This window comes from Schistocerca gregaria, chromosome 2 (assembly GCF_023897955.1).
Source record: "Schistocerca gregaria isolate iqSchGreg1 chromosome 2, iqSchGreg1.2, whole genome shotgun sequence".
Classification (NCBI taxonomy): Eukaryota; Metazoa; Arthropoda; class Insecta; order Orthoptera; family Acrididae; genus Schistocerca; species Schistocerca gregaria.
The window spans coordinates 326,999,485-327,013,561 of record NC_064921.1 but is presented as its reverse complement, the minus strand read 5'-3'; the positions used below and the strand labels follow the sequence as shown (position 1 = coordinate 327,013,561).

Genomic DNA, 14,077 nt, shown 5'->3' with positions numbered 1-14,077 from the left:
GATCCCAGGTATCGCTCACTGCAGCCATTCACCCTGGTGGACCCTAGTTTACGACTAACTGATGAAAAAAATGGAATTCTGTGTGATAATAGTGTTAAAAAAGTTTTTAAACATAGTCTGATTGTATGGTGTAATGGAGGATACTAGATTCACGTGTAAGAGGTTGTGGGTTCAAATCTCGTCAGTCACCTTTTTTTTTGCGTGTGTGTGTGTGTGTGTGTGTGTGTGTGTGTGTGTTTTAACCAGAATTACTCTGATCATTTTTATTCAATTAATTAATTTAAACGTATTTTTTTATTTCCATTTCCTTGTCACATAATTTTAATCGTAATATCAACTTCATTTGCTCTCAGTTTTATTGGTATCAGTCTTTTTCCAATTCATGTCTTTTTACACTGTTTTTATTTAAGATTATGTATTTATTTAGATTTAATTTCTTTTATCATCCTGTTTTTTCATCCACATTGTTGTGTTCATAATATTATTCCTCATTTTGCTTGTTTTTAATTTTACTCATAAACCCTTCTTTCATTTAAATCTTTCTATTTGTGTTATTCTGTCCAGTCCCCAGATATTTTGTCCGAAGTGCAGTAGGTTTTTAGGTTATGTTTAAAATGTCTGACGATTACCGTGCAGAAAAAATGGTCCATCAGGTAACAAAAACTACATTTTTCACCACTTCAGTCAATGTAAAATAGATTATTTCATCTTTTGTTTTTTAACTGATAGATTGGAATTTTCAAACAACTGAATATAATAATAGATAAATGTAATCAAATTCATATTCACAAAAATTCCCATTGGAAAAGAATTATGTAAAGAAAAATGAAACACATTAAAAAGTTCATATGGCATTTAAAATGATGTGACAAAGAAATGGAAACAAAAAATTACATTTAAACCAATTAATTGATTAAAAATAATGATGAAAAGCATTTCAATAAATATTTAAAAATAAAAATACGTACTTCATCCGACGAGAATCAAACCCCCAACCACCCCTGCATATGAAATAATTACCCTCTTCAATACACCACATAATCAATCTAATAACACCACTTTTTTAATGCTACTGAGATATCATGCAAAATTTCGAAATTTTCTCAAGCAGTGGCCTTCACCATATACTTCATTTCAAAAAGTGGATCCCATTGCTGGGGAACTACTCTTGTCAGTTAAGACGCATCGCATGAAAGTGGCCATATTATGCCACAGAAATTCTCTATAGATCTATAATCACCTGGCATGACACCCAAATATTACCAACACAACACACGCTGGAAACAGCAGATCAAATAGACCTCTTGTAAGCACAATGAGTTTTTAAATGACCTCTCATAAAGCATCTTATAGTGATAAGATGATTTGCATTCATTATATGATGTCCATATTTGGCATTTTAGTCTAGGCAATTAAGAATATGAGTACAGACTGAGCATTATACATGAAATAAAGGCTACCCCATCATCAGATCAGCTATTATCTCCACCATGTTTATAAAAATGCCCGAAAACAATATATCTCAGACTCAGCTTTTATATCCATCATAAGGAATTCCCTGTAAAGATAACCAAGAAAATATCTTACTTCTATACTGCACCAACATTAAGCTATAACACACATACCACAACATAAAAGCAAGCACAAATATTTAAAAAAAAAAAGGAATAAAAACAAATTCTTCAGTTACTAAACAAATACAGACATCACATCCTGTTACACGAGCCCAACAAAAATGATAAGGGGAACATTTTATTACATGTATTACAATGGCAAAGAAAGACCAAGCATTTCACAACAAGAACAGAATACGTGTAGCATCTTTTAACATCGAATTTCTTAAAACAAAAAAACGATAGTACAACTTACCTTTTAGTATTAAAAAAGTTAACTACAAAAACATAAAAATAAAATTTACTGCCATTTAAACATAAAACCAAATAATATATATCTGATCTGTACCTGAGCAAACATGCCATTTCATTATTATGTTACAGATAAGTCATCTATTTTCTTCCTGGTGTGTAAAACATGTGCTAGAATGTAGACATCTTCTCCCTGATATTTCAAACACTTGAAAACAGACAGGTATCCTCCCCCTGAAAAATGTGTAAGGTGGAGGGTAGAGTACCACACAGTGCACCTCTTTATACAAGGGCAAAGCATTCTTACTCACCAAAAAACTTCAGGAATAATTAATAACAAACTCAGCCATTTTATGCTTAGCAGAAGTTATGTGCACTACTATTATACAATAAAAGTATCACTTTCCTTACAGTTTTCATTGCTAACTAATTGTAACATGAAATACAATGAGGTATAAATAAATTGTGCAATTGTTCTCAGAGGCACAATCCACAAAACTTCCAAAATCGTTTTTATTCTACAATCACTGTAGCATAACCCATTTAACATGCACAATGTTGTCTATAGGTGTCAGAATTTATGTTTTGTAGCAAGTGCATATAGACAAGATACTCTTAGTTGTGTGTCAGAGATCTGAAGATAGTGCACATCAAAATGCATTATAAGGTGGTATTAATATATATTACAATACAAATACAAGATTACTTTGGGCGATTAAAATAGTCACAAATCGCCCAAAGGTCTTCATGTCACAGCTAATCAAGGATATTTAATTCTTCATAACAACTGACGAAAAAATATAAATGAGACATGGTGACATTTTTTGGCTTACTGGATACATTTGTGAAACAAACTTGTAACAAAGTAGTGACAATGTATGAAGGTAGCATACACAGACTATGAGATCAACACTATCCAGCAGCACTTTCAAATTGGATTTCTAATCAATACAGATGACGCACAGTAAAATAAATTTTTCACATATGATGCCATTAATGGAGAATCTGCAGTAATGTAACATACAGCAGGACAGTAATATGTGAAAATCCTTTACTTTCACTTGTTGGCTACTTGTGAAAGTTCACGTTCTACATCCAGATCACAATAATGAAGCGACTGATGTCTAACTGTTCACAGTGCTGCTACTATAGCAACGCCGAATCACAGAATGTAATTGCCACTCCTCCTGTTCTGTTCACCATTGTAAAATTTCTCTGCTATTGCAGGTAGTGGCTACTGCAGCCAATTGCAGACAATGCTCACAACCAGTAAAGCAAACAGCTGTGGTCCGTCTTTTGGGCTTTTTTCCACTGTGCAGCCAGTTTATTTTGCACAACAGAATATTTCGCAAAGTTCAACAATCTGCTCATGTTTTACGTTGTCAGACAGGTGAGCTTATGTACTCCATGAGGGAGTATTTCGAAAAGGAGAGAGAGAGAGAGAGAGAGAATCGTGTAACACTATTGTCCCTAACAAAGGTAGTCAAAACAACTGCAGACACTTTGTTGAAGATACATAAAAATACTGTCATCAAAGTTTATAAGGATAAATAGCTAGTTCCACCTACCCACTACACAGACTTAGCAACTATTTTCTAGAAAGGACACCAGTTTAACACATGATGTGAAACTAACTTCAGATCTACAGCACTAATATCTATAAAAAATATTTTACAAAATGTGAAAACCAACTATAATGTAAGGCAACTATGTAGATAATTATCATTATTTAATCATCACTCCCAACCCACTATGGACAAATTAGATTAACTGAAAAAAAGAGTACATCCTAGCCATACTAGCAATATCAGTTTCAAAGATAAAGCTCAAAATGATGGTTTCTTAAGATTAATATTGAAGTGATTGAAGACACACCAATTGCACAAATGTCACATTTATTTTGTTTAGCAAGTTGACATAATTTATGACAACGAAACAGATGTAAAAACAAAAGAATATTCCGATCATATAGGTGGCACCACCAGCAGAATATTGACTACGATGAAAAAAAGGCACAAGAACAAAAATTTATAAAATAACAGTGGTACTAATACTGACATATGGGAAAGTGATGTGTGTCCCTTATAAGAAGGATTTAAATAAAAGCCAAAGACCAGAAAGGAGACTCCTGGAAAAAGTCAAATGATCAGTACCCTTGAGATACAAACAGAATTATACTTATTGAAACTGTTACAAAAATATTATAACATACGAAGAAATTGAAAGAACCAAAACTGATACGAGAATATAAAGATGTTGGAAAACCTCTGAAAGGTGGAAACAGCACTCAGGGTGAAACCAGAGCAGGAATTTTGCCTATGCTGTGAACTGAAGAAGAAACTATTACACAATTGAAGAAAAATCTATCATTTTCTACTCGGTGAATGAACTATAACACAAATAAATAAAAAAAAGGTCAGTCATTTCCTTCTCAGTGACTGCACAAACCTTTTTCTATTATCCTGAAATTAAGTTTTAACATACAAAATTAACAAATGCAAGGAAAGAAAATACATTTGGAGAACTACACAAACTTATTTGATAAGGTTGCTGTCTTACATGGATTATTTATCACTGGCATAATTTCAACCCTTCAGTTTTACACCTTTCCGTAATGCCAGTAAATACGAAAATTTGTACAGTCAACATTTAGGTGCATTTTGGGGAAATTTCTGGCACTGTTTCTAGTTTAAGGCTATTGCATGCGTACTAAGGTAGTTTCAATACCAGCAAAATTATACCTAAGGAGTTGATCTTAACATTATGAAACTCTATCACAGAAGTGGGACAGCTCCCAACCAGCCTCCAGCAGCTCCTGAGATATTTAGCATGAAATATGTAAATTCTTCCAGCACCACAAAACAATTGTTGAGACTGAACAGAGTTAAAACATCAGGACTTAAGAAATTTCTTTTAAATTTAGAGTTTTACACTTTTGCTGTGCATCTCACACAAAAAAATGTAAACATTATCAGAATTCACAGCAGCTCTATTGCACATGGGTATAGGATGGTAATAGCAAGTGAAGGAGGTGGAGGTGGTTGTTGTGGCAGTGATAATGGTGCAATACCTGCCTACTTCGTGAAATATTATCAGAATGTGTGTGGCATAAATATGACGAAAAACAACAGAAGAAGATAACGGTGGCAGGAAATGTATGAAGACAGCAGCAAAAAGTGCTCAGAAGATAGCAGTGAAAGTGCACAGAGAGAAGACAGCAACAAAATGGTTTATAACTTGCTGGTACAAACTTACTGTTTTCTGCAAGAAATGGTCCCTGGTGATACACACAAGCTTCTTCAGGAGGACACAATTGTCAAAATAGATCTTTTCTCAAATATTATTGTATGTTTTAAAATCAAATTAGAATTTTGTGATTCTCTTCCATTACTCAATCTTTCACGGTGTGTCAGGAAGTACACTGCTCTGTGAGGGTTTGTCATAGACAAACTAAACTTAACTACAAGATCAGGCCCTGAATGCCATGCAACCTTGACCTGACACCATGTCAACCTCCACCAAGTGGCACTGTAGATGCAGTATGTAGGGGCATGGGATTAGCACACCACTCTCCCAGCCATTATCGGCTTTTCAGGTCTTGGAGCCATTACTTCTCATCCAAGTAACTCTTCAATTTGCATCATGTAGTGGAATTCACCCTGTTCCAGTACTCCCACCAAGGAAGGAAAGTCCATGCCAGCAAAGGAATTGAATCTGGGTCCTCAACATGCAACTCAGATGTGCTACCTCTTGGATATGGAGGCAGACTAAGTTTTTATACTACAGCTATACTTTCATGAAACAACTAATAAAATCACAACCTAATTGCAATTTTCAGCAGTACAGTATAACCCCACTTTCACGTTCCCAGAATTACAGTTTTCCTGCTGTTCATGACTTCTTTATTGCTCCTGTCCGATTTCCTATGCCCATAATGTTATTTCCAGCTATTACCCACAATGTTATATCCATTATTTTACAGGTATCGTGTGTCCGCCTGCTTAGCTGATTGGTAATGTGTGTGCTTACAGCACAATGGGCAAGTGCAATTCTTGGCCAGGTTGGAGATTTTCTCCACTTATGGACTGTGTTATTGTCGTCATCATCATTTCAAGATCTCAGACATGCAAGTCCCCCAATGTGGCATCACCTGAACAAATATCATTTTACGAGTACATAGCATATAAACCGCCAGTGACTGCAACAATTTTCTTCATATCATCTATACTTTATAATACAGGAACTGCTTTCAAATAGCCAAAACGTTCTAGAATAAATACAATGTCCATAAATAAAATGCTGCATTGTACAATGAACTTGTGGTGACAAGTCACAATTCCTTACGTCCATTCCCTCTGGCCTTCCGAGGAACTCCACAGTCCTGGGTTAATGGATAAACCACAAAAATCTGGTGCATTACACCACACACAAATAGACCCAGCTAGCAGGCAGATTGGTGAGACTGGATCCAACCGGCAGGACCTGCACATTAGTGGGAAACAAAAGGGCTTCAGATTGGGAGGCCCGAACCATTAGAGATACACGCAGAAATGGCTTGCGGCTTTGGTCCATCGCTGAAGTCCACTCGTATGGCCAGTTATTCACGAGTCACAGACACCATGTTGATGAAATGAGACTGCAGTGATCAATCCATGCAACAAGTAACTTGCACCACAAATACTCAGAATCAATACTAGCGAATATGGGTACCAATTCACCATAAAGATGATCACTGAGCTGCAGACAGGCAACATAGAAAAGACATTTGCACTCACAGAACTAAATTTTTGGCCATAGTCTTTGTCAGAAAACGAGAGCACACACATATTCACACAATCACTCAAACACAACTCATGCACACATGACGGCTGTCTCCGGCCGCTGCACCAACAGTCTCTGAGAATCAGATCCAAACAAACCACTCTTCATGCCTCCCTGCCTCTCATTGCCTGATATTAGGCTAGTGGCAAGAAGTGATGGCAGCACTGACTGCTAGCTGAGGCGAGTGGTAGGAAATGGAGAAGCAGTAAGAATGAAAGAGTTGGGAAGCAGTGCACGTACTCAGCTGCGCCCAGATAGCAACGATGCATGACATCTCCGTAAAAAAATCATTTCATCTACTGAGACATAAATGAGATTTTTCCAGCATTTTTGTTTTAAATTTCCCTGATTCCCCTGACAAGTCTGAAATTCCCCGATTTCCACACCTTATGGCAACCCTGGTTATGCAAATGTTTGTAGTTTAAATATAGTGCCAGTTACATTTTTTTTTATACCGAGCAAAAGTGTTAAGATTTTATACTCATTGTCAAGTGCAGTATTTACGGATATATATTTTTATGATGTTACACAAACTAACAATGTGTTAGCTTGTTTGTGTGATTTTCTACATAACTGAGAACACACAGTACCTGGTATTCTCAAAACAATGACTACAGTGCAAGAAACGCATACCAACACACGTGTAAATACCACACAAAATACTTATGTATGTATTTGCCCTTGTCAACACTGAAAAAGTAACTAAACAAGTCGTGATAAAATCCTTCTATCCACATATTTAGAAGCCCAAATGCAGGTCACAAAGTGAGTAATTTATCTGAGGAGACAAGAACTTACAAAAATACATTTAGCATTCAAATTTGGAAAAAACAAATCATTCTGTCATTCATACTGTTTCTGGTTATTCCATCCTATGTAAAGCTTGATGCTTTTGGAATGCTTTGTTTTTAATTTTCAGTTTGTGTTTAATCTCACAGCTTTTCTTTCCACTTCAGACTATTTCCCATTCTATCTTCCAGTATATTTGTAAACAACTTTAAGTAACACCTCAAACTTTGCTGCTAATGAATGTTATTTCATACTGATGTACTGTATTTATCACTAATTTCTTCAATCTGCAAATAGGCAAGTAATGAAATATGCTCCACATTGATGTGTGATATGCTAAATAAGGTTTTTTTTTGGTAAAATGGAAGTACAAAATTTAATATTAGTAATACTTAGGATACATGAGGAGACTCTGAATACCAGACTAGACATAAAACAATTACAACAGGGACGGCTCGGCACAAAACACACTGAATCCACTGCTGAATTTCTAGCCATTAGAGGTTTAAGGCAGGAGGTAAGAGAAGTCTACAAAAATTTAAAAATGCTTACTTTTGATGTCTCTATTAATTCAAGCTCTCTGTACCTTAAGTTTTGGTTCTGCAGAAGTTTTTTGCTAGCTTTATCAACATTGCATCTTGAAGTATATCTGGTACCTTTCCTATTCTATTAGTGAGTGAACACATTTAAAAATTCCAAAAGTTGGAACAAACTGCTATTTTCTTCTATTATGTCATTTTGTTCAGTAATTCCTGTTTCAAAAAGTGATAATTAGATATTTTACATTATCTGTCTTGTCAGAAAGTTCCCGAATCGCCTTTCAGAGATAATTTAGTGTATACATTATATGGCTGATAGTAACAAAAAGGTGATTATTGTTAATGGGAAGTGCTCAGAAACATGAAAAAATTCACAATAGACAAATCTGCCCTCCTTGCTTTTCACATGCAGCTAGGAGTATATAATCCCTTTTCTGGGATATGGCGAGTTGAGCAAAAAACTATTTATTCCCTGCTACTTTCAGCATTCTAAAACCTGATATGTACTAAATTACTGTAACTGATATTTAAGTTAGAAATAGACATTATACTTACGTTGAATTAAGACGTTAGCAATTTTACAAGGCACATGGCAAAGGGGACAGACAAGCAATTGCAGATAAGAAACTGGAAACAAGCCAGGTCATTCACCAGTCCAAGCTAACCACAAAGAGAAGGAAAATAAGGTGCAGACTGAGAAACCCAGAAACACAATTTCACCAATCTATAAGCATAGAGCACAAGAAGAAAAGGTGGCTGAGGCTTATCCACCACATACCACGGAAGGTGTGCACTGGAAACCGCTGCTTATTACTCTTGTGAGACCTTCCACTTGTGTCATCCTTGCTGCTCACTTCTGTCATGAAACAGAGCATGGGATTAGTTCTCACAGTATTTTTACAGAATGTAAGCTTGGGACTGTTCACACAGAAGTTCCAGTGGACAGCACGATCAAAGGAACCTAGAAACTGTGACAGTTTAGCATATCATTTAGCTGAAGATAATACCAGAAGACTGGAGACAGAAATAAAAATATTCTGTGCATTCCTTAACACTGACATGTGTAACAATTTACTTTACAACTGCACATAACAATTTGCTTTGCACACAAACATTCATGCACGAGCATAAGAAAAGTATCATATGTAAATTGTAATCTCAAAGAGCGAAGTATAGGTGGTCAGAGGAAATAATTTAAGCACAGAACAGCTAGCTGGCTTGCTTGCTAACTAGCTCTCTCTCACTCACACACACACACACACACACACACACACACACACACACACACACACACACACACACACACAAAAGGGGAGAAAAACATACATCATTAACACATTGTATCAGTATGAAGTAGCAAAAACAGTTGTGCAATGTGATAATACTGCATGGTAAAAAAACAATTGTTAACATGAAGGTTCTGATCTGTAATCATTTGGAAGTATAAATTTCTTCAATACTTAACAGGATAAAACAAGAAAGAAGAGAAAAAATCATAGTAAAGAACTACTGTGCCATCTACATGCTGCCACTCAGTTTATAAGTCTTTGGGTCTTTTGTTTAACTTTAATAGAAATCATTATAACTCCTACTGCAAATACCAGACTTTAAGTTCCCTGTAATTCTTCACACACACACACACACACACACACACACACACACACACACACACAAACTCACACACTCACTCACTCACTCACTCACTGCAGCCAGAACATTATGACCACCTATCTCACAGCCAGTACGTCCACCTTTGGCACAGATAACTGTGGTGAGACATCTTGGCACAGAAGCAATGAGCCTTGGTAGATCACTGGAGGGAGCTGGCACTGCATCTGCACTCACAAGTCACCCAACTCCCATAAATTCTGGGGAGGGGGCTGATGAGCTCTGACACCACATCCAATAACGTCCCGCAAGTGTTCGATCAGATTCAGATCTGGTCAGCTGGGGGACCAGCAGCTGAACTGAACTTGCCACTTAGTTATTCGAACCCATCCATCACGCTCCTGGCATTGGAACATGGTGCATTATCTTGTTAAAAAATGCCACTCCCATCGGGAAACAATCATCAAGAGGGGATGTATGTAGTCTGCAACCAGTGTACAATACCCCCTTGGCCATCACGATTCCTTGCATGAGCTCCACTGGACCCATGGATGCCCACGTGGATGTTCCCCAGTGCGTAATGGAGCCGCCATCAGCTTGTCTCTGTTCCACAGTACAGGTGTCAAGGAGCTGTTTCCCTAGAAGACAATGGTTTTGCGCCCTCCCAGCATGATGATGATGGTAACAGGATTCATCAGACCCTGCAACATTCTGCCACTGTGCCACTGTCCAATGCTGATGGTCACATTCCCATTTCAGTTGTAGTTGCCGATATCGTGGTGTAAACATTGGCACTTGCAAGGTTCGTCGGCAGTGAACGGCCATCGTTAAGTGTTCGGTGCAATGTGTGTTCACGCACACTTTTTCTCTGTCCGGCATAAAAGTCTGATGTTAGTTCCGCCACAGTTCGCTGCCTGTCCTGTTTTACCACCTAATCCCATGATGTCTGGATGTGGTTTCACCTTGGTTTCACTATGTTTTTAAGATGCTCACCACAGCACTCCTCTAACATCTGACAAATTGTGCAGTTTCCGAAATGCTCATGGCGAGCCTCCGGGCCCTCACAATTGGCTCTCTTTCAAATATGCCTTCCCCATTCCACACATGGATAGCACACTCACTCATGCTACATGCACCATGCATGTGTGACTAGCAGTCATTCCTTGCCAGGTGACACTGCTGTCACCTGGATGGGTCTATATAGATCGGTGGACATAATGTTCGGCTGACAAGTTCAAAACTCACCATATAGCAGAGATGCTGAATCGCAGATAAGCACAACAAGTTTAAAGCTTTCGGCCATTAAGGCCTTCGTCAGCAACAACAACACACACAAAATTGCAGTCTCAGGCAACTGAAACCACACTGCCTACATTCCATCCTAGATTTTCCCATGTTTGATAAGTTCAAAACTATCATCCAATAAATGCACATTTCCCATAAACCCAAAACTACTATCTGATTACTCCACATTTGCTATTCTATAATGGTCCAATAAATTCTTACAAATTGCTTCCTGTCCCTAAGTCCATTTCTATACATATGGTTCAGGGACCTTGGTTGTTCAATACAAAGTATCAAATCAAAACACTTTCAGCTGTCTAAATTTCCAGTTATTTTATTTGTGCAACCAGCTTCAGTGCTACATTATGCCATCTTCAGACCCCCTGACCAACGTGTAGGAAAGAATCCACCTCTGGACCAGTCATGATAGGGAACAGCGTTCAAAGACTGGTGTCCGCAGGTTTGTGCCTCACAAAGTGATCCCTTTAATCATCACTTGCCGACGATCAAAGGGATCACGGTGTTAAGAAGAAATCTGCGCAAACCAGTCAATGAATGCTGGACCATATTTTGACTGGACCAGAGGTGTGATCCTTCCTACATGTTGGTCATGGGGTCTGAAGATGGCGTACTGTAGTGCTGAAACCAGTTGCACAAATAAAATACTGGAAATTTAGACAGCTGAAAGTGTTTTGATTCAACCATTTATATTGCTTCCACATGCTGCAGCCTTAACAGAGGTAGATACATTCCGGGAATGTCACACACTCACACAAAGTATTTTAGTCATGTTGGCAAGTGCAGTTTACCAATATCTAAACAGGTGCCTTTTACAGCACTGCATTTTAAGTTACCGTGGTCCATCCTGTACTCCCTATGAGGGAGGGATGGCTAATCATTTGATGGAATACTACAGATTCACAAATCAAGTATAATTACATGTTCATATACTTTCAGAGACAGAATAGCTTCTCTGAATGGCACACGCAGTCACACTAAATACAAACTGAGATGTCTTCCAATATTAGTAAACTTTTATGCCTTAATAAGAAATAAATGAACAATAAAGGGTAAGTCTAAGAATTCACAAGTGGCTGAACAATGTATATACTTGACTGTTTCTTTTCAGCCTTACCCATTAACTTTTGTCCTAAACTACAAAACTTTGCAGCATGTTTAGAAATGCCTGCATCAATAAGAGCAATGTGAAAAGTAAGTGACTTGCTTAGCAATGGAAAGATTACACTCACACTGATTGTATTAAAATATTTCAAATGAATGCAAACAGGAATAGTTCTATCACTAACTTGTCATTGTTGGAGATAGTTTAGGTTATGAACAACACCTGTACTTGTTGGTCTCCTCCAGAAATGTTCCTAAACCATGGATTTCAACAACAACAAAACTAAAAATATCCTTTTTCCCATACCATAACCTACAGAAAGAAACTGATTTTAATATGTAATAATAACCACACATTGATCACTATAACTGCAATAATTCAAGGGGAACTACATTGTCCTTGAAGATTATAAGGCTTTGTTCTATTTTTGAGATCACATCCAACTGGTGGCAACGCTTCGTAAGAGACATCCAGATGGTAGACAGCACCATATTGCAAAAAAATATTGGACCACCACTGCATACAATCTCCTTCACAATCCAATGTAACTCCAATATGCTTTCCCTCACCACTGTAATACCTTCAAAGGGAATGTTGTCGTGATGCATTAAACTTCCTTTTCCAACCCACCAACAGATACCCACACATCTCAATTTAGTCATAGTACAGCCCAACTAGCACAGCAGTGAGATGAAAATTTTACAAAAAATGGAAAATATATGGAAGGCAGGAGGGGAGACTATACGTAGCTGGTACGCTCTGCTTTTAAGACAGAAAGCATATTTTGTAACAAAACTTTTCTCTCTGAACAATCATAAACCACAAGCTCAATTTAAGTACATAGATTAAATTTCATATTTTCCTCCAATACATTTCCACACTGCAACTGATATATGATTTGTTATTAATAAGACAATCACATTCATAATGATACAGGTGTCCTAAATAATCACAAAACGTGAACTTGAAGGTAGTTCCTCCAAAAAACAATGAACAATTCCTTACCCCTTCATCAAATTGAGAAAGTTCTGTCACGAAGACTCTTCTCTCACTAGAACCCCCGTGCCACCCTCACTCTCCCCCCCCCCCCCCCTCCCAACTTTCTGGTTTTTAATGTTTCAGTGCACCACATTTATGCGAGTGTGAGACGACCCTCATTGTAAGATGACCCCCATTTTTTTCATGAGGCTCCTTTAGAAATTTTCTTTAACATATTCAGACTAAAAAAATTACAAACTGTTTTACTCACAAAGTACCACCTAAAAGTTAGCATTATAAATATACTAAATTTATGCCATTTATTCGTTGTCTTCATTTTGATAAATGGTTTACATTTATTGGCAGACTTTCTTTTTTACATTTTTTGCTTACTGACCCTCTTGTCTATCTTGTCACTATTTTTAATTCTTCTTCTGTTTGTCATCATCGTCATCCTAATTGTACAGCTGGGAAATTCTTATCTCCATCGGAACAAATATTTGGCTGTTTTTTACAAATATGTTGTGATTTCTGAGATTGTGGTTACCATGGGACCACAGAACACAGCTGTTTTTATCTGAATACATATCGCTTTTCGCTTCAATACTGATGTGAGAATGTTACAATGTCATCACTTGCTTCGAAAACATATCTTCTGCCCGAAGCTCTCTCATTGGCTGCGCAGAATTAGCAACTAACGCACCCTCTTTCTTTCCCATCATACTCATGGTGAGCATCAAAACGCTGCAGCACGAAACATGTCACTGAGTCCAACCTAGATTTTTACCGTCCCATGCAGAAATGAATAGTGTTGTGGTTTTCAGTCTGGAGACTGGTTTAATGCAGCCCTTCATGCTACTCTATCCTGTGCAAGATGCTTCATCTCCAAGTAACTACTGCAACCCACATCCTTCTGAATCTGCTTAGCGTATTCATCTCTTGGTCTTCCTCTACGATTTTTACCCTCCACACTGCCCTCCAATACTAAATTGGTGATCCCTTGATGCCTCGGAATGTGTCCTACCAACTAATCCCTTCTCCTAGTCAAGTTGTGCCACAGATTCCTCTTC

General features: G+C 37.5%; 1 protein-coding gene across 3 annotated transcripts in view; it reads right to left on the bottom strand.

Annotated features, from left to right (window-relative positions):
• The window catches only part of LOC126336974 (solute carrier family 66 member 2), a 67,842-nt gene that overhangs the window by 30,137 nt on the left and 23,628 nt on the right, over nt 1-14,077 (bottom strand). The window contains exon 4 of one of the 3 annotated variants that reach the window (XM_050001195.1): nt 8,793-8,867. The exons of 1 other annotated variant lie outside the window; for it this stretch is intronic. In XM_050001195.1, coding sequence (XP_049857152.1) covers nt 8,793-8,867 — 75 coding nt within the window. Of the gene's footprint in view, nt 1-8,792; nt 8,871-14,077 lie in introns of all 3 variants that reach the window. One more of the 3 variants, XM_050001194.1, reaches the window with a different exon arrangement.